Genomic DNA, 20,685 nt, shown 5'->3' on the forward strand with positions numbered 1-20,685 from the left:
TCAAGGCGGGGTTTACCAAGAAATGAGACCTGCAATTAATAAATATAGGAAGAAAATACTGCCAGTGGTTGGAACTGCTGCCACCCTCATGAATGTTTGAATCAGTTGAGAGGAATCTGGCTGAACAGATGAGAATGGAGGGGAAAGCAAAAAGGTGACAGGTCTAAAGTGAAGAGAGACTTCAGCAAATAATGAAGCATTTTTTGGAAAGTCTGGTAGATCAATGGAGAGAAAAGCTACAGAGAACATGAAGTCATCAAGGGTAGTGCAGGAAGGACTTGAGTCATGATCAGCATGTTCCTGAGTAAGCTGATGAGCCAGAGCCACCACTCCAGAAGTGACTGGAGGTAAGCTAGCATGCATCCATAGACGACCAGATGCTTGACAAGCAAACACTGCAGTTTAGGTACTTCTGAATTTTCTAGAAACACAAAAAGGGCCAAGGCTTTTAGAGTATTTTTCATTATTCTAAACTCTGTGGGAGAGAAACAGGACTAAGCAATGTGAACTGGCAATTACATAGTTAAAATCTATTCTAGTAACCCCTTGAGGCAACTGTCTAAAAACAGGATAGATGTTTGTGTGCAGTAACATTACTTTGATTTTTTAGGAGAGGTATGAAGGGGAATGACTCAGTTTTCTCAACTCCCCACCCATCCTTTGGCTCTGGCTATGGAGCACAGTATGAATTTTGCAGTAGGTACAGGGTCCCGGAGCCACAGCTGCGAGGAGCTGCCAGCCCTGCGTGCGTTAGGCCACTCCTGTCCGGTCTCCCCTGCCGTGGGTGCTTCAGTCTGAGCATGCGTCTGTGCCTTCCAAGGCCACACTGCTCAGGCGTTTTTGCCTGGCTTTGCTCAGGAAAATCGCCTCAGATTCCAGCCAGATTTTAGATTTGCTTTTAAGCTGGATTGGTAATCTGGAAAAGGTTTAGAGGGCCCGATTTATTTATTTATTTGTCTATTTATTTATTTATTTATTTATTTTAACTAAACTATCTTAAAGTTAGTTAGCAACTCTGGGAAAACATTTTCTGTGCCAAAAAAGCGTGCAAAGCAGCTGTTCAGTACTTTTGCAAACACCTGTGCATATTTTTAAGCTTACTAACAGTTGGAATAGCTTTCTCCTTTACCTCAATACTATGCTAATACCTATTACTTATATTGAAGCCTTTGTTCATGAAATATATTCATATTTTAATAATTTTGTCAGTGAAAAATATTGAGGTATAATGATGACATGACTAAAGTGACAACCCTTCTATAGTACTTAAAATAGTCAGGCATTAACAGTAGGATTTGCCTCCAAATTAGAGACCAGGTTTAGCAGTCAAAAAATGGCATCACTTTTCTGGGACTGCTCTGTTGCTTCTCCAAAATTTTCATTTTCTGGGAAAACAAGCCACAGAATCACTGATGCTGTGACTTCTGGACATCACCCAGTCCAACCCCACCTGCTCAAAGCAGGGTCAATTTGAGCAGGTTACTCATGGACATGCCTGGGTGAGTTCTGAATGTCTCCAAGGATGGAGACAAGACTTGTTCACCTCCCTGGGCAACCATCTCCAAATGCACTAAAGCCTTCTGGATACTCCCTCACAGCCATGACTTTAGAAATGCCACTTTACTTTACAAACATAGCTAACATAGAGATGCCTGTGCAAGTCTGCCACAGCTAAAATTATTCAGAAGTCTGAATACCACCACCACCACCACTTTAGAACAGGGGGTTAACTGAAATGCTCACCCTGAAGAAGTTAATTTTGTGAACACGGCCCAGATGATGCTCCCCTTCCTCTGCTCTCCCACTCAATTCCCATTGCTCCACACATAAAATTTAACCTGTGTCCAACACTGTACCTCTTGAGTTCAGGGATCACCATTCTCACTTCTCATATCCCCATCAATTTCCAGGCTTCTAAGAATTCACTGAAGACCACCAAAAGCCCAAGGAAGGAGAAATAGTAATTTCATCATTCTCATGACAGAAGTAGTCCTGAAAGAAACAGAGCTCTCTCCTTCACAAGGAGCATTTTTAACACATAGCTGTAGCGTCGTGGAAAACAAGAAGAGTGGATCCTGCAACAGCATTTCTAGTTCTGTGGAAGGCCAACAGTGACAACCCTTCCAAACTAACTTGTTCCACCATATTGGTTTCAACAACTGTTATTTAACTGCATTACTGATGTGATTCTTAGGGCCAGAGAGCAAACCAAGAGCTGGTTAGAGCTGCAGGGCCTGGTTTCCCGCCTCCCCTTGCAGAGTTGCCCAATAACATACCAGAGTTCATCCCGTTACCTATCTTATAGACAGTTACATGTGGATAGACAAGAGACAAATGAAAATTTAGGTAAAACCATATTAGACTCAGAAACCAATTCTTTGGATTACTTGACCTATGGCTGGATGCCCACATAACAGAAGAAACTTCTCAGCATTACCATATTCAGGAGAGGTATTTCATATTGTCTTCATCCTTGCAATGCAACTTTTAAATACAATTTATAATGGGCATTCAATAATCAGCAGCTGTAGTCATCAGACGCGCACACAGCCTGCAAAAAATCTATGTGCTGGCAGAGAAAGCTGAAGACGACTTCAAACAACATAGGAAAAAGGAACGAGTTATGGAAAAAATGGGGAAGATCAAGTCACTGTAACACATCCCTCAGAGGCAACATAAAGCAACAAATGAAAAGCACCTAAGCATGACAAGTCAGTTCTGGCAATGGGGCAGTGATAGCTGCTGACAACAGTAATATGTTTTCACAACCCCCTTTTACTTCAGAAATAAAAATAGTCTCATATCCTCAGTTTGAAATAAATAGTTCACTGTAGTACTTGCTGTTTACATGGGACACAAAACGGCAAGTTACACTGGCAGCTGGGATGTCTGCAATGAATGTAAATGGAGTTGTTTTCTACAGCTGAAGTGGTGGAAGGAGAGAGTTGATACAAGAATAGTTTGGCAGGTTACAAGACTGGATCAGGAGTGATAAGCCCATAATTTGAGTCCCCTTTTGCATGCAACAGGAAGTTCCATCATGCTAACAGGCTTTCTTACAGCTAACTGTAGCACTGACTGGAGAAAGAGTCTTGATCCATCAGTACTGGATCTTCATTTAAAAGGATGATCCCTACTCTTTCAAACACTTATCGTTGGTCTCACTAAATATAGTTCTACCATCACAAAGCCCTCAGTATTTTCCATTTCATTAACATCTGCACATTGCCCTTCATGGCAAAATCAGAACTCTCTTAGCAAGGTTGCTTATCATGGAAAGCAGCTAAATCTCTCTTTTTATAAACCTTTCCATTTTCAGAGAGCAGGTCATACTGCAACAGCTTTCATTTAGGAGTTGTTTCATTATCTACCATGGAGGCCTGGGTAGGAACTAAAAGAGCTTTCCTGGTCATGCTTTTTTTTTTCCCCTTCTCTCCACCCATCCTCCCACCAAACACTGAGCTTTTTGGTCAGCTTACCCTACCCCCATACATATGACTCAAAATCAGAATGCCAAAGAGTTTTTGCTGGTGGTTTTAAAACAAATAGATAAAACACTCCAGTAAACACCAAACATGAAATAATTGTTCCTGTTCATTACTTCAGACATAAATAATTGTACATTGCTAAAAACTCATCAGATGTAATTTGGTGGGTACCGAGATGTGCCTGGAGTGTGCCAAATCACCACTTAGCTGAAATCATAATTCATGTAAGAGGCTTATTCTGCCAGTGAAAGGCATTTATCTTCTCAAATGTTCCCAGATTTCTCAAGTCAGGGCATGGATATCTGGAGTTGCGAGATTCTTGAGGAACTGCTTTTTCTTTTTCTTCTAAGTAAAAATATTGCCAGTCATTCTTGTTATGCAGTACTGAAAGCATCATTTAGTCAGATGCCGTTGTGTGTGCATGCACACACACTCTCCAGCCTCAAGTCAAATGGATGAAATGTGGGGTTTTATTCTCATTTACTTGTTACTTCTGTTTCCAAGATTACATCACATGACGTAGCTCTGTGTTCCCAAATGACTGAAGTGATAACACCTTACAGACTAAAGCCTTTCCATGCTGGTACAGGAGCCCATTGTGATCCATGACAGTAAGCAAAGAGGTTCAAGAAACAGTGATACAAAATACTATTGATTGCTATATGCCAAGAGCTAATTGGGATATTTTTTATGAACTCTCTTTAGAAACTGGTCACTGTGTCTGTGATCTACAGACTACGGTCTGTGGATTAACTGCAGCTTCTGATTTAATTTATAACCCCAGCAATTGAACCTGAGGAAAAAAAAAAAGGATAAAAGGGCAACAGGAAAACAAGGAGCCCTTCACCTATCCATTTTCCCTTGTTCAAAACCAGAAGACTGTGCATTATCTAGGAGGTTAAAGTGGATTTGATTAGAGAGCTAACACTAGCTTTTTAATTCTGATGAAGCCATGTTTAATGCTGAGTCACTTTCTCCTGTGTGGTCTTCACATAGTCCTATAATACTCTCTATTAACCCCCCACCTTGTTAGTCACTTAATTCGTCTGCTTCCCTTCTCTGGTAGAAAAAGGATATTCCTTTCTACGTTTTCAAATCATCAGCTAAAAGTTCAAGTATCAACAGTCCACGTAATGGTAAAACCAAGCAATAATAAAATTCTTCAAGTTAGAAACTGATCAGATGAACAGTGAGAATTACTTTACCACTTGTAACCAATAAGCAAACATCTGCAAAAGCTAGAGGCAAACACAATTCAATTTAGAATAATCCATCCTAAACCCTCACCACCGAGCTTTCAAGTCAGTCTCACAGATTTCTACATGTTCATCTTCATTTTCCTTCATGGACTGCCTAGTTTTCCTTCCTTTTCTGGTGTGTATCTTATTCTTTAACTTGCACAAAATTAGAATTATATTCACAGAGACACGTTTTTGTGGTGGGGTTGAGTGGGAACCCAAATAAACAGGATTTATAGGAAGGAACCTTGACCTCCGTAGCACGATGTAGATCCAAAGCAAGCTGGTACATCCACATTTTTTTCCAAAACGCTATAGCAACTCTTAAGAAATGGTTCTTACAATGAAAGATGCTGGGAGCTTGAAGGTAATACCATGCTTGTTTGACCAGTCTTAAAATCATGAAACGATCCGATTAACATTTCTTTTAGCCAGTAAGCAGAACACTACGGAAAAATTATTACTCCTATTTACCTCTTTTTATTCTGTTCTTGAGCTGCAACATTTAATTTCATACACACTGTTCTGAGTAATCCCAACAGAGAATGGAAAAACATGTCAGTTGTTTCATTTCAAGATAGTTTTAATCAGATAATTACAGGAAAAAACATTTAAACATTTTAATGATGTTATCTGCTATGTAAACTTACAAGGATATGTAACAAACCAGTTACAAACTTAAAGGCATATTTACATTATATACTCAAAGTAACAAGCTATATTGACATTTATGAAAGAAACACCTATGGCACAAGAGTTAACTAAATGATACATCATTGAGTAGAAAGTAATAGCAGTTGAGGTTTAATGGAAACAATATACACATGAGGCACTTTGAGGTCGTTAGGGTGGAAAGCAAACGGCACCAAGTGAAAGAAGGAAAACTATGTACAGCTTAAACTGCAGCTTTGAACATGAAGGCTGCTTCTTCACTGGATGCTTTGATTTCGTAAACAAACCACAACTTTTGCAATTAGGAAGAAAAGCTTTCAGAAAAACCCCAAACAAACAACAAACCAAAAAGCAAAAAAAAAAATCAAACCAAAACCTCAAACCAAACCCAAGCAGCCCCCCCAACCCCTCCTTGTATTTATCAGTGCACCTAAGGAAAGGGAAGTTTTATTTACCCAGCTGCTGGACTCCCAGTACCATAACACATCTTTTTACAGTTACTGTTTTGCTGCCAGCCACCAGCCCTGATCTTCATTTTATTAATACGAATGTATCTCTGTACTGGCTCCATACTGTGCCGTAAGATCTGATAAGATTTAAAGTCTTATTTAAACCTGTCTATTATTTACATGGGAGTTCAACATTAACCTCCAGGTACATGTGAACAGATCATTCTGAAGAGAACCCACCTGAAATGGGAATGCTTTATTCCAACATGCAAAATTAAGGCATTCTTCAAAACACCTTTGTTTCTCTAGAGGAAGCTGCATTGGTTAAGACTGTTTGGAATAATCCCGTACACGAGCTCCTGAAAAGCATCCAAGTCTTATGCCATCACTTGCTGCTGTTTACTAAACAGTTACCATGGTAATTGTAGATTGTTATCAGAATATTGCTTTAATCTTGCCCGCAGCTGTAGGTGCACCCCTCGCCACTACTGAATCGCGTGTGCGAGCGCACAGACCCTCCTGTGCACACTCAAAACTCGGGTTGTATTGCAAACCGAAAGGCCAGATTTCCCCAGCGTGAACATCAAAACCCCATCGCTTTGCTGTGGGAAAGAACTTCAAGGCAGGGAAAAAAGCAACCAACCCAAATCTTTGTTATGAACCCAGTGACAGAATCAAAGAACGCTCATTTCATCCCTGATTTTTATGCATTTGTGTAATAGGCCATCGTAGCTATTTTGAACCTGACAAAATACGTGGTTAAAGCATTTTTCTTTCAAACAATATTAATAATAAAACTTAAGAAGCACAATGTGATCAAGAATCATAGTAAGAGTATAAATTACCATTTTTTAAATTCATAACTAAAGTTTAAGATATTTTTGTAGCTTAAAGTGTTGCACCAATAGCCAGTTCAATTACTACGTAATCAAATACTGCGCCTGAATGCAGCTGAATGTTTTTTCCCACTAGATGGTGCACGACCGCTGCTTTCAGTTAACTTCTTCCCCCACTTTCAAGGGGAAATACTTAATTTTCACGGTAACTGAGGCTTTCAACAAGCAACGGACTTAATATTCAGTGATGGTTTCCCAAAGCTTGAGTCTCCCTTCCAAGCAACACAAAGCTCTGCTACTACACGCCTGACAACCTACAATTCTGATGTTAAGGGCGAGGGGAGGAGTAAGTGCTGGGGAAGAAATTCTTCTTTTCCCAAATGCTTAAGAAAGTGTTTCAGGGCAGAATAAACGTTATGTGCCGTCAGAAACAAAAGATGCAGGGACGCACAGCCCGTTCTGCTATGGGTTTGCTGTACATCCACCTTCTATGAGTCATCTCTTAGCTGCAAGAGCGGGCACGGTCCCCAACACCAGAAGCAGTACGTGTGCATCCTACTAAAAGCAGCCCTTACATAACCACGGATCTGTGCGGTTCTTTCAGCCGCTCTCACACTGGGCACGCTGGCTGGCACCTCCAGAGCAAGGTGGAAAAGTGAGCCTGTGTCAGCTCAGCAACCCTTTCTGGATGGGTCAAGTCTGCGGCGAGGAAAGCAAAACATTTTAGCAGCAACGCAGTTAAACACAAGGTGAAAATATTAATGCACACATTCAATAAAAATATTAAAGCGTGTACGTTTCGTATAAAATACAGTACAGGACCAGGAGTTTCACTGTGTTGTATAGTGCTCGCAGGAAACTGTTAAACTGATTTCTTTCTGAAGTATATACACAACACGATTCTACAGCATTTTGCTATACAGCCAGCAAGTTCTTTTCTTAGGTTGTTCAAAGCTCTCTTCACCTTGGATCAGGACACCCAGCACTTACAAATATTGAATTCCTCTCATTCACTAGAGCAACATGACCATTTTTTAATCAAAGTTGTTTGTAAAGTTAACAGTCTATTCTAGGCAAGCAAGTTTAGCTGAAAATGTGTGAAGCATGAAAATCAACCAGAGTAGCAGCTTTCAAATACCAAAGTATAGTAAAAACCAAACTGCTGCTATCGTGTCATATTCTTGGACTTAATTCATCTAATCAACTCTTAATACAAAACTAGAAGCTCTTCCGTAACTTCTACAGTTATCAATATATTTGTCTTCTTTTCAATGTGAAATAATACTTTGAAATGATCTATGTACACAAGGTGGTCAATTCAAGCTGCAATATAAATATAAATGTTTTCTTTTTAAAAGTATTTTACAGACAGACAACGTTATATACATTTGCTCATTTTACTTCCGGGCTACAAAGGAAGGTTAAGGGCACTGATCCACGCAGAAAGAAAAACTACACAACATACACTGAAGAAATGCATAGGAAGTGAGAAAAGTAATGTGCATCTTCTAAAACCAGCTAGGTTTTCTGCTTGATTAACAAGGGTATGCTGAGGACAGCCTGTCCCATTCCAGCAAGGATATCAAATAAGCACCTTCACTAATGAATTATGACTGTTTTTAGTGTTTTTCATATCCTGTAACGAGAAGTAAATGTTACTTACTTCATGACAGAGCAAAATGTGTAATGTTTTAAAAAATCCTCTATGGGTTAATCTGTTAATTCTTATCTGAAAGTTAAGCAGTTGGTCAATACAAAGCCATAACAAATCTTGTACACAATATACCCCCGTGCATACCCACACACACACACACACACACACTCCCTCCCCCATCCTCCCTCCAAATTTCCTCAATTAAGAAGTTCACTCCAATTTTGTCTGGGCTGTCATTTATTTCTCAAGCGAAGTCTTTTGTTGTCGTTTCTGAACAAAACACACAGTCCTTTTGTTCTTGCCCGTTCAAATAAGGAAAAGTTGCAGTTCAAAATAATGAAAACAATTTCACTTTTGTTATTAATCTTTTGTTTTAATCATAGTACTTGATAAACAGCTGAACAGGATCCTAGTTTAACAGAAGGATAAACAAGAACACTGATGACAATTTGTTACAACTGCCTTAATGTACCTTTTGCTTAATGAATATCTGAATATGCAATAAAGTATTTTGGAGGACACCCCAAAAGAAAACAACTTGCTGGTTGAGCAACAGAAACAACTTCCTCTTTGCTATTATGTTGAAATCAAAGTCATTTATATATAAAAATAAATGTTGTTATGTTCTAACAAGAACATTTTAGACAATTACATCTGTGCTTAACAAAAAATATTGGTCACTCAAGACTAGAATAATTAATATTTTAAAGGTTTTTAGATTATCAGAATGTATGGATACAACTCAACACAAACTGTAGCTGAAGGGAAACAGGACTGAAAATACCAATTTGTCCATCTGGAATAAAAATGCGACTAAATTAACTAATTAAATATTTAAGATACTACCATGGAATGTGGCAGTAGATATGGTCCATACCTACTATATCAGAGGGAAGGAAAGTTTAACATGTAATAATTCGTACCTTACACATTTAGTTAAATATAAACATTTGTTATTTATACATAAAGTCACTTCCAAAAAACTATTAATAAGTGATTTAGTTGCACTTAAAATCAGTTTCATTTCTCATTTGCCGAGTATTAACTTTTCTTAATCTTAAATCAACTGTCACTAGTGCACTTTTAGTTAAAATTTCCCCTCAGATAAGTTTTAATCCTTTTAGAAGAGCCCCCTCACCTAAACCATGAATGTACAAAGTGGCAAAAGTTAATCCCTTTTAGTATAATCATAGTTTATATACTCATTTTATAGCCAATAATAAGAATAGGCTTTCCTTTGCAAAATCTCCTTCACAACTCGCAACAAACGCCATGCGCTCGAAGGAAAGAGTCAGGCGTGGCTAGCACTTGTAAAATGCCAAGGTCTGACAAGTCTTGTTGCTTCCTCCACATCAAGCATCTCTTACATGAAAGAAGATTCCCTCCAGCTTGCCAAAAAGCTTCCACAAATCCAAGTTAGATGCTTCCTGGAAACAAAGATTTTTCAGCTCTGTTTGGCACAAGACCGACTCATCCCGCAGCTTTATGCTTTCCTCCACAGCACCCACACACCTCACCGCAGTGATGGCATGCTCTCAAGGGGAGGTAGCAGCACATACATGGAGCTATGAACGACAGTGCCACTAGCGCTAACCAGCGTAAGCAGAACTTGTCATCGCTAGTGTCACACGAGCAAGGATCAGAGAAATCTCCTTCAGAGTCTGACATGCAGTGATACAGCATGCTCTCTGCGCAAAGCATGCAACTAACTTGGTAGATACATCTTTTAATAGGATCCGGCGCATCTTGACATTTTCCTCTGCCATTATCTTCATGGTTAAACCTTTCCTGGCAGTATATACAGCGGGAGCGCTCGCCATCCTCTTTTCTTCTTTTGGAGTTTTTAAATTTTGATGAGGAAGGCTGAGTTTTAAATACCACAGAACTCTTTGAGTCTTTCAGGGAATTCAACTTAGTTCCATCCCCACATGGGTATAAATAGTCAGATTTTTTACTGTCTGATTTAGAAAATGGTATATTTGAGTCTGCGTCATCCCTTTCCAGGTCGTTCTTCCACATGTCAGGATGCCTGTAGTCCGCATAACGACGTATCAAAATGTCACGAGGGTTTATTCTAACGATTTCATCTTCATCCTGAAAGCTAACGTGTCTGATTGACTTCAGCGGGACCTGAAATGGCAAAGCAAGGTAAGTTTACTATAGCGAAGCCCCAGATTTATATCCACTTTCAATGTAAAACTTATCCAATAAAATTTAAAAACAGGATTTTTTTTTTTTCCCTTCTGCTTGAAAACAAAAATTCAGCTTATTTTCTTCCTAGTACAATCTACAGACTTCCCGATTATAATTACTGTTAAGCATGAGATTAGGACCAGTAGACTTTCCTGACTTTTTAGTATACCACAAAACTTGGACTATTTTGGTATCTGCACAAAACTTGATACTGTTCTTTCAATTATGCTCAAAATTCAGGTTGTAAAGTGATGTAAATGCATCTCTCCTTAGCCAATATACAGTACCTTACTTAAATTGATTAGTTTAGGACACCAGAAGATAAACACCCAGGTACTTTTTAAGTTCTCAACTTCTAATGAATTGACCACAATCCAAGACTTTTTACCTCAAGAGGCAAGTGAGAAGGAGCGTGCTAAACACATAAAGCAAACAGCAGAGAGGTAAGATAGAGCTCTTGTTTATTCTGCCTTAGGATGAAGGGGCATGAGGACATGAGAAAGCTATTGAAGGTGGCAAATTTGAAACATCTGAACTGAAATGCAGCAGACCTTAGATACAAGTATGAGATAGCGGACTGCCACTAAATGTTACAGAAATCACATCACAAGTGGCTTTCAAGAAAATATGCCAATAACGACAGGATAAAAATTCTGCCCACGTGTATGGAAGAAGATCCTGAAAAGAGCAGAGAGCGCAGTAAAAAAGCAGAAGTCTGAGTATGTCCCAGTACTTCTGCCTTACAGACAAGCAATTACTTTCCTGCACTCTAGGGCTGTTACAATTGGAGCCAGAATATAAGTGAGCTTCAAGTCAAATTCTGCCTTCTTTCTCCTGTCAAGTGCATGGCCTGCAAACCATCTCAAAGAAGAGACTTAAAAAGCAATAAAAATAAAATTTAAAAAACCCCACTCCTTAACCTTACATACTCTTCCAGAATCACAAATTATTTGGGAATGCATCCTCGGCACCACCGTAATTGCTTTGAGAGTATGTACCATATTAGCACTGATCAAATTAACGAGAATCAATGTGTCACCATTCCATGGTCTGTAGGTCAACAGCTAAAGTGCATGGTCCTAATCTGCTGCAGTGCAAAACAATGGACCACCAATGTAAAACAATGTTTTAAGTTGACACACTTCTATTTCACTTTGCCCGTGTCTATGCTCCCACTGCACTGAAGTCTGCATGCCCTTGTTTCGGGATAGGAGGCAGAGGGAAGGCAGCTGGGGAAGAGGAACGAACAGCTTCTTAAAATATGCCAGCTTCTGATTATGTAAGAATAGCTGTAGCCTGCTCCAACCATCACTTCCCTGCTCGATAATCCTCGTGTGATATATTTTAAGTACAGAACTGTAATTAGAGCTGCTTTGCCCTGGGATTTGCAACTGGAGTATGCTAACAAGAGGTTTTTTTTCTTGGCTCCAAGCCACGTAGCTGGACTTCCACAAGGCCTAAAGAATACAGGGTGAAGAAAGGTTACATCCTATTCAGCTAACATCACTGCTTTTCCATACTTCCCCAGGCTGCGATGCAGTCAGTTAGGCCTCCCCTTTGCTTATAAAAGCTTCTCAACCCAATTCTGTTTTCAAACAAGAGAAAGAGCCTATTGTTTTAGCATCAATCAATAGCTATGGGTAATTGGCTTTTCTGAACAGCTAACAACATAAATTTATTTAAGGCTGAAAGCATCAAAAATGTCATTATAATTTTGTATGTTACAGGCACAAAGGATCATTACCCCACTGTTCACAGAGTATTACGCATGCATTTAAGACATTAAATAAAACCCATTGTTTAAAAGGAAAGAAAACCTCCTAAACCTCAAACCAAAAAACCCACCCTCAACCTCCCATCCCCTAGACAGCTAATAGTCATGAAAGATCACTACAAATGTAACAACTCTAAGATCTGACCTCTGCTCAGTCTTTGAAGGCTCTTTATTTGTTAGAGCAGAACAAAACACATACACAGTACTATTTTCTTCTTAAATTTCTAAGCCAAACACCTACTAAAATGTGCAAAGTCTGACATGATACAAACAAGGCAGCACTACATTCTTTATGGAACTGATATTAAGAACTCAATTTTTAAGAAAGCAAGTGGAAAACACTGAAAAACAAGCAATGGGAGAAATCACAGAATCACAGAATTTTAGGAGTTGGAAGGGACCTCGAAAGCTCATCCAGTCCAACCCCTGCCAAAACAGGATCACCTAAACCAGGTCACACAGGAAGGCGTCCAGGCAGGTTTTGAATGTCTGCAGAGAAGGAGACTCCACAACCTCTCTGGGCAGCCTGGTCCAGTGCTCTGTCACCCTCACAGTAAAAAAGTTTTTCCTCATGTTCAGATTGAAGCTGGGTGCTTAGTGGGACCTATATGGAAGTGTGAGGTTCATGAAACCCTATGACAATATACAGTGCATATTCAGCTAGGCACAAATAGCAGCAATATTTGCTGAGATAATACACACAGTCCTCCAGCCGCTCAAAATTATAACTCTGTACCGTGCCATCTCTGTGTAACAGCTGAAGCAGGAAGGGAGGAAGAATATTACAGCAAACTGAAATTTTACAGAAAATCTCATTATGAGCATAATTAGCCAACTGGAAATGAGGCAGAAAATGTTTGTTGCCACGTCTGACCTCACTGGTATTACACCTGCCTTGACAGGGTGCACTTCTAAACACGGCATGAGCACTTGCTCAGTGCCGTGGCCTGCAGTGTCTCTCCTCAGACAGATATTCCTGACTGTGCTCAGCCTGCAACTCCACCATGAGGACACCTGCAGCTGAATATATCATCGCCACGTACTAAATATAAGTTAAACACATGTCAGTGTATCAGAACCTGAAGAGCTGAGGGACTTGGGTCTTTTTTATTGACAAAGTATTACAGGTAAAGATCTGAACAATCATTGACCACTTCCTTTAGTTTTCCATGTACTTCCTGAGCTAAGAGCAATAGTTAAAACATATTTAGGCGTAACTGAAACAGAATGCAGATGGTGTTACAATATAAGAAAAATATTTTAAAGAATATCTGTCAAATTCCATGGAATTTCTAATACATTCAGTCTTCAAAAAGTGAATTCTAGCATTGTCATTTCAAAGAAATTCCTATTTGATTTCTATCAGATAGGCACTATCCAGTACACCATAGCTTAAATTATTATTTCCTCAGTAGCCACGTCAAGATGTGCTCTTCAAACATACACGCAGTGCATGCTACTGCAATTTTCTTTACAACTTGATGAAGAGTAAGCACATACATCACTGGTTACTTTAGGTAGTAAGTGTTACCTGCAATAACCTAATCACCCATCTACTCTTAATCTAAGAAAGTCCTAAATTCTCTTTGCAAGTAGAAGGGAAGAGGGAAGAATATGTACCTCTTGACAAACAGAACAAACAAAAATATGAAGTGACTTACACAAAGAGATAATTACAGCAGATCAATGATTAAAAATCAGAAGTTCATAACCTCAAGCTCTTTAGTTAGTTCTCCAGATAACAGTTTGCTGGTTGTGCACAATAAGGCAGTTAGAAAACAGCTGACACATGACTTTAATACAATACTATCTTTCTTTGCAAGAATGACCAAGGGTACTAAAAAAAACTATACTTCAAGGAAAAGAAATATTTTCTGATGAAGTGTTCACAACTACTTGAACCTGCATTCTGCTTTGACTTCTGTTATTAAGCTTATTCTAAAAAAAGCTTCCCATGTGTTTGCTTTTAGGCATAAGACCCTCAACTCATTATTTAAGTCTACCTCTTCAGACTACAAAAACTACCAGTTCTTTGAGGCTTAGAAGTAAGCAAAATGTATATTGTTAAAGGAAAAACTGTAACACTGCCTTTCCAGTCTAATGCTATATAAATATGACCTCTTAAAAAACATGTCTGTACATGAGCCTTCCTCATGATAGGAGGTTTTCTCCTGTGTTAAGAATCTGTTAACCAACAGCTTAATGCTTTTCCATGCATAACTGATGCACTGTTTTCCTTTCTGTACCAAAATAGAGTATTTTAGTTTGAGTATGCAGTTAGAAAGCATTAACAATGTTTCACTAAAAGTGTTTAGCAGAAGTGCCCCACTGTGTAATGCATCCAAGATATCAATTTTAAAGACACTTTTTAATATTTCTAATCAAAACAATAGTGGTACACATGTAACAGAGACTGAGCTCATGGCCAATCAACATTTTCTGAACAAATCTGAAGAGCTTTCCAAGGCTGCCGATACAGAAGTCTGCAATACCGAAATCTGACTTCAAAGAAAGTGAAAGATTTATTCATGTAGCCTGCGTACCACAGCACAGGTAAATACCTTCACAAAGCTTTACCTCTGCCATACTAATGCTGTAATATTTCAACTGCAAAGCTTATATTGATCATTACAAAAAGCTGACAGTATAATACTACATACAGGGACTTAGAATGAAAGTGTTTTCTGGGCAGAAGTAACATAGTGTGCCATTAATGCAGCAAGCAAAGAATCCCTTCTTTTGTTGGTAGTCTTACCTGGTTAGGTTGGTTAGGAAAACAGGCTCTCCTGGTGTTGAAATCCTCCAACGCTGAAGGCCTTAAATTTGCACTGTTGTAAGGTTCACTGGTTACTACAGTTTCGTGTTGGAAAAGGTGATTTTTCATTAATGAACCTGATGTGTTTTCTTGAGTAGTCTATAAAACATAAGAACTCCCTTGAAATGATTTTGCATTTATACGAAAACCACACCAAAACCACCAAGTTAATACACAAATGCATTAATATTCTATACAACGTGTTAGAGGCATCCACAAACACGAGTATTTTTAAATACACATTTCTGAAGTAGACATAACAGGCAAGTATTTTCTTTACTATGAGTCAGCCTTGAAAAAGAAAAGTTCCTTCTCTGCAGAGCGTACACAACTCAGGCATTAGAGATACACGCCTTTGTAACTCACTTGCCAAATCAGACTGAGAAACTTCTTTAAGGAAGCCCAGGCTCTGAGATTTTGCTTTCTCTAACTACCCACGAGGCTGCCAATATTTACAAATACACGATTGGAGGAAAAAAATTCTGAGACTAATAAGGCAAAAGCTAGTCAGACCTTTTAATAAATTAAAAGCAAGGCTGTTTAACAGATCAGCTGGAAAGGAACAGTTTTAACATATACTGGCTCAATTAAAATATCCAATTACAGCAAGTGTGTATTAAACAACTAATGACTGTCTTTTTGAAATTAATGTTAAATCAGGCAATTTGATGCAAAAATGAGACCATGTGGCAACATATAATGAGATATCTGCAGGACTTGTGCCACTCAGAATAAGGAAGAGGAAGTATGTTTGGGTGGAATGTTGGCTTGTGAGATGATCCAATTTCTGAAAAGAACAGAAAAACAAACAGTTCTCATTCTTTAAGCCTAACTGACTGGGATATACTTAGGATACAGTAGAGCATATTGATGCAAATCCCATTAGGCTGCCAAAAAAATGTACTGTACGATGTTTTGTTTGTGTTGAAAGACGTTGTAAAGTTAACTGGCTGTCATCATCTGATAGCATGGAGAAAATTCTGGCATCATCCAACTTCCAGCAATGAGAATGTTTCAGCTTTATTATACAGATTTGTATATATCAAGAAAACATTAAGGGGGAACCAGTAAAAATACTGCAGAAAGCTACCGAGGCAGAGGCAAACCAAGTTTTGTTAGGTTAAGTGCTAATACTGAATCATTAAAACCTAATTTCTCAAAATTTCTCAAAATACCTGAGGAACTTATTCTGGGATTACATTGGCACCTCCCATAGACAAAAGCCTGATATGTCACGTTCTAATAGATCTGGATGGAGTGGAAGTAGCTGTTCTATAGGTGCTCTTTACAGAAAAGGAAACTATTGCATCACTAAGAAGTTATATATTGTTCAGAAGCACCCTGAGTGGAAAAACATTAAAACTAGTAATTAATTGCTTTAATTAATACTGGAGAGCATACACCCCATGAAAGACAATCGGGTCAATCAGGTTAAAGTTCCACTGAAAAACTCCAGAAAGAAGTACTCCTTGCACATCCTTGATCATGAGACCACCACTAAGCAATAAACCGTGTTGCTGTCAAAATTAAATTTTCTGGCCAAACCCTGTTTGGAAAGGAGTACAAAATAGTTAGATTTCAGGGTTGTATACTTATTTTAAGAGCAAGAACCATCAAGTAATAGTGCGGTATCAAACATATCCCTAACAGGAGGTACTCCTGCAGGTACATTGCCCAGTGACAGAAAAAGCTTCCAAAACACTGGTTCAAACCACAGGAGAGCTGCATTCAGAATGAGGAAGAAAGGCCTACAACTATTTTTGGTTTGAGCAATGTTATAAATGCTTAAAAGCAGAAACTATTTAAGCTAGGAACAGACTTAGCAGCTAGAAGCCATTTTACAGAAACCCCAGTGATAAGCACTGCCTAACCCCCTTACCTCCCCAGCTATTATCAATTTGAGTGGTCTAGGGAGAAGGGTAAGAGGTGCAAAAACTACTATTCCTTTCTTCTCGGGGAAAAAAATATATACTACCCACAAGCCAGTCTTTATCCCTGGGTGAGATTTGCAACAGCCTGCATTACTTCCTGTCCCTGCAGGTGATTCACACCTTTTTCCTTCGGAAATAAACTACCTACACCATAGAGCAAAAAGGACACATGCACATGCTCAAGCAGGCACACACACGCTCCCCTTGGCAGCCAGGAAGGGATCTTCTAATAAAGGATACAGGCACTGATCATCTGTTACGGTGCTAACTTGTGGTGCCAGATACTGATATATAAACCATAATCTTAAACCAAGCCCTTGTGCCCTGCACGCAGCAGTTATCAAGGAATGCTTTTATAAAATTCCAACACAGCCACCACAATTCAAGCTAATTGACTTCAAAGACAAATCTGGAGGTGGCAGGAGAGAAAAAAAAACACATTTGACCTTTGTAAAGCAAGAACTCATGAGACAGCTGTTCAGAAAGCACAACGCTTTGCATACCAACCCAGATGCTACAGGTAAGTGGGCACAGCCTGACTTCTGGTACTTATGAAAAATGGAAAGTGATCAGGTCAGTTATGATCTTATTTAGCCTACTAGTATTTACTATGCAGGACTACAGAAATGCCTGAACTAGCAATATCCTGAACTCTATTTTTAATTAATCTGCTAATTTAGATACAGCCAAACCGCGCTTATTAGTGTCAAAAAGGCTTTCTTTGGACAGACACTTCCTGCTCCAATGTGACCTTTTATGACAAGGTCATAAACACCTGAAAACCCGCATTTATAATGGAAACACTGACAACCTAAAGGGAGAGGCCCTAGAAACAAAAATGCTATTGTATTGAAAATGCATTTAAGTAAAAAGCAAACATGTAGATTTTTCCACAAGAACTAAGCTTGGTACATTAAATATACAGAATATTACACTCAAACACAGATGCACACATTCCCCTTTTCTACTGTCCAAAGCAATTAAACCGCCCACATCCAATATCCTTTAACCACAGCCTGCAAAGTACAGTACTGGCACAGGTTATTCAATATCATCTGTAAAGTAACCTACGCCAGTTTTTAATGCACAACGGAAATCTGGTTTGCTCCCAGCTGCTGGTATAATAATTACTGTCCTATGGTTGCTAAGAGATACTCTGAATTTTTTTCCAAGACTACTAAAACATTTCTGTGCGCGCAGGCAAAAGGATGCTGGGTAAAGCAATAAAATGACTCCAGCTGTAGCTCTCCAGCAGAATTCAAAGCCAGATGACAGCTGTAGAGAAAATGAAAACCAGACCGAAGCTTCTCCTTCAAATTTTCTCTCGTTACTTCTCCCAGCTTGCCAGAGTTAAGTCTGGGAGAGAATTCACCATTGTTCTGCAAACATGGTTAAAAGTGTTCTGCTCTAAGTAAGTTTAATGATTACACAGAAGGACGGATAAGAGACCACATTTCCGTTGCATCTCAGTTCTTGTATTTACTTCCCACGAGGCCTGAAAATCTGCTGTTTGATGCTAACCAACACAAGAAGAGCTTAAATGTTTTTTTCCTTAATTTTTAAATTATGAATAAATGACACAGGTTTCAAAACACATTTGAGTAATTTCCTTCTGGCTTTAGCTATTTTCGTATTTGGCACAGAAACTCTATTATAATAAGGTATGTATTTCTGACATGGACTGAAATATTACCTCGATTACTTTGAATGTTTTGTACAGTTTAAAGTAAAACCCAAGTCATTTGACATGCCTCTCTCTTCCAAGGCTCTTTTACCTGAATATATAAAGCATACTAGAGGTTTTTAGGTATTCCAAGGAAGGAACTAATAAATTAACACACAAAGCGTAACTCTGAGGAAATAAGAGAAAGGCAGAGATATAAACAGGCTGTTGTGGATACTGCTGAGGAAAAAATACACAAATAAGGATTTTCTCCTTTTTTTTTGAATACTACTCCACCAAAAGGCTTAATAAACTCAAATAATTTTAGCACAACATATTTTTAGATTTATTTTAAATGGGTAATATAAATTAATGTTATTTTTAGGAACTACACCTATCTAATTTATTATGTGCACTAAATATCGCTAATCTTTAGTGTTTAGCATGTAGCACTTTCTTCTTCATACAAAAAATGCAGTGACAAGCCTAAATTATTTCACATTTCCTTACAAGTCATAAAGTCAAGTTACTTTTCTAAAATAAAACTTCCATGAACCTTCTGTTATAGACAAAATAAATGGAACGGTCACTAACAGTGCATTGCAAAAGAGACACGTGAACCATTTATGTCCTTGTTGCCCGCACCAAAACCTTTCCCCCTTCACAGTGGCAAAACCCCCGCTGTACCCATTTCTCAGAGAACAAGCCAAACATTTTGTTTGTTTGTTTATAATTTATCAGACTTCAATTTTCTTCTGCCAGTAGTAAGAAACTCAAAAGCATAAGTGCTCCATTTCTCACTAGTTCAAAACACTATAAATAATACCAGCACGGCTGAATCGACAAAAAGATGAAATAAATTAAGACAACTGCTCTATTTTTCAGTTCTCAAAAGCAAGATATACATTTCAGTATCCAAAATCCACATAAAGATACTTTTGAATGCATGAGCTCTGAAGTTCATTTAGTTAGATTTACTTCTAAGAAGAAATAAATAAATCTGGTTTTTACATTTTTTTCCCCAGTTAAACTAGATGAGTTATAGAGCAAGAAGTTGACATTTGGTAAACAACCTGAGCCAACCTCTGAACAAACAAGCAAACTGACTTAAACAAGCGTCTTGTCTACTGCATTCAAAACACTTGGTTTATACTGACAAATCCAAACCTCCTACCAAAGCAAATTCCCAGTGTGTATCTCCTTGTAAGTATATATACATTATTCCCAGGATCCACTGACAAACATTAACTCATTTATGTATTTCTACTTGAAATTAATCTAGTAAGACTAAGGCTTATTTAACGGTATAAACAATTTGCATATAATACGTTCATTAAATAACTAGCAGTAATTGTAATCATTTAAGCAACCTTTACAAGCAAGTATGAACATCCTTAAATGATTATTTTTCCCTAATATTAAGATTTTAATATTATTTGTGAACTACAGAGCATCTAAAGAAGCTATAATGAAGATGTTTTCTTAAAGTGATAAATTTTATCTTCAGTAAGAATGCTTTCCTTGTGAAACTGCAGTTAAATAACGTAAAAAACCGTAAATAAATCTAGTGACCCAAGATACAGCATAGAAAGCAAAACGCTACCCCAGAAAGCACAAGAGCTCAGTTTTTGGATTTGCATTTAAGGGTTGCACATACAATTTTTGGACTACCCCCATTTCTACTTGCTACATCTCTGAGATGTGATAATGCTTACTATGAGTACGCAGGGAGGTTCAACAGCGGTGCAGCTGACTACATCCAAAGGCTGCGTGTTTTGATCTTACTAGGATCAGTTTATTTGCTCTCTGTAGCACCAAACATAACCAGCCAGTAAAATAACTTATGCATCGTATTTTGCTTTCTTCATCAGTAATGATCATTTAAAAAAACCAAAACACTATAAATGAAATTTATGTACAGAGTATATCTTATATGAATACTTTAAATAGGCACTAAATCTAGGATTCCTGC

General features: G+C 38.3%; 1 protein-coding gene across 2 annotated transcripts in view; it reads right to left on the reverse strand.

Annotated features, from left to right (window-relative positions):
- Window positions 1-8,689: 8,689 nt before the first annotated feature.
- Window positions 8,690-20,685, reverse strand: part of SPRED1 (sprouty-related, EVH1 domain containing 1) — a 24,350-nt gene continuing 12,354 nt past the window's right edge. Inside the window, exons 5-6 of one of the 2 annotated variants that reach the window (XM_010182442.1) lie at window positions 15,060-15,218; window positions 8,690-10,467 (exon numbers count right to left, since the gene is read on the reverse strand). In XM_010182442.1, coding sequence (XP_010180744.1) covers window positions 9,808-10,467; window positions 15,060-15,218 — 819 coding nt within the window. In that variant the 3' untranslated portion in view covers window positions 8,690-9,807. The remainder of the gene's footprint in view (window positions 10,468-15,059; window positions 15,219-20,685) is intronic. The other variant, XM_010182441.1, reaches the window with a different exon arrangement.

Source organism: Mesitornis unicolor, unplaced genomic scaffold (genome assembly GCF_000695765.1).
Source record: "Mesitornis unicolor isolate BGI_N332 unplaced genomic scaffold, ASM69576v1 scaffold22804, whole genome shotgun sequence".
Classification (NCBI taxonomy): Eukaryota; Metazoa; Chordata; class Aves; order Mesitornithiformes; family Mesitornithidae; genus Mesitornis; species Mesitornis unicolor.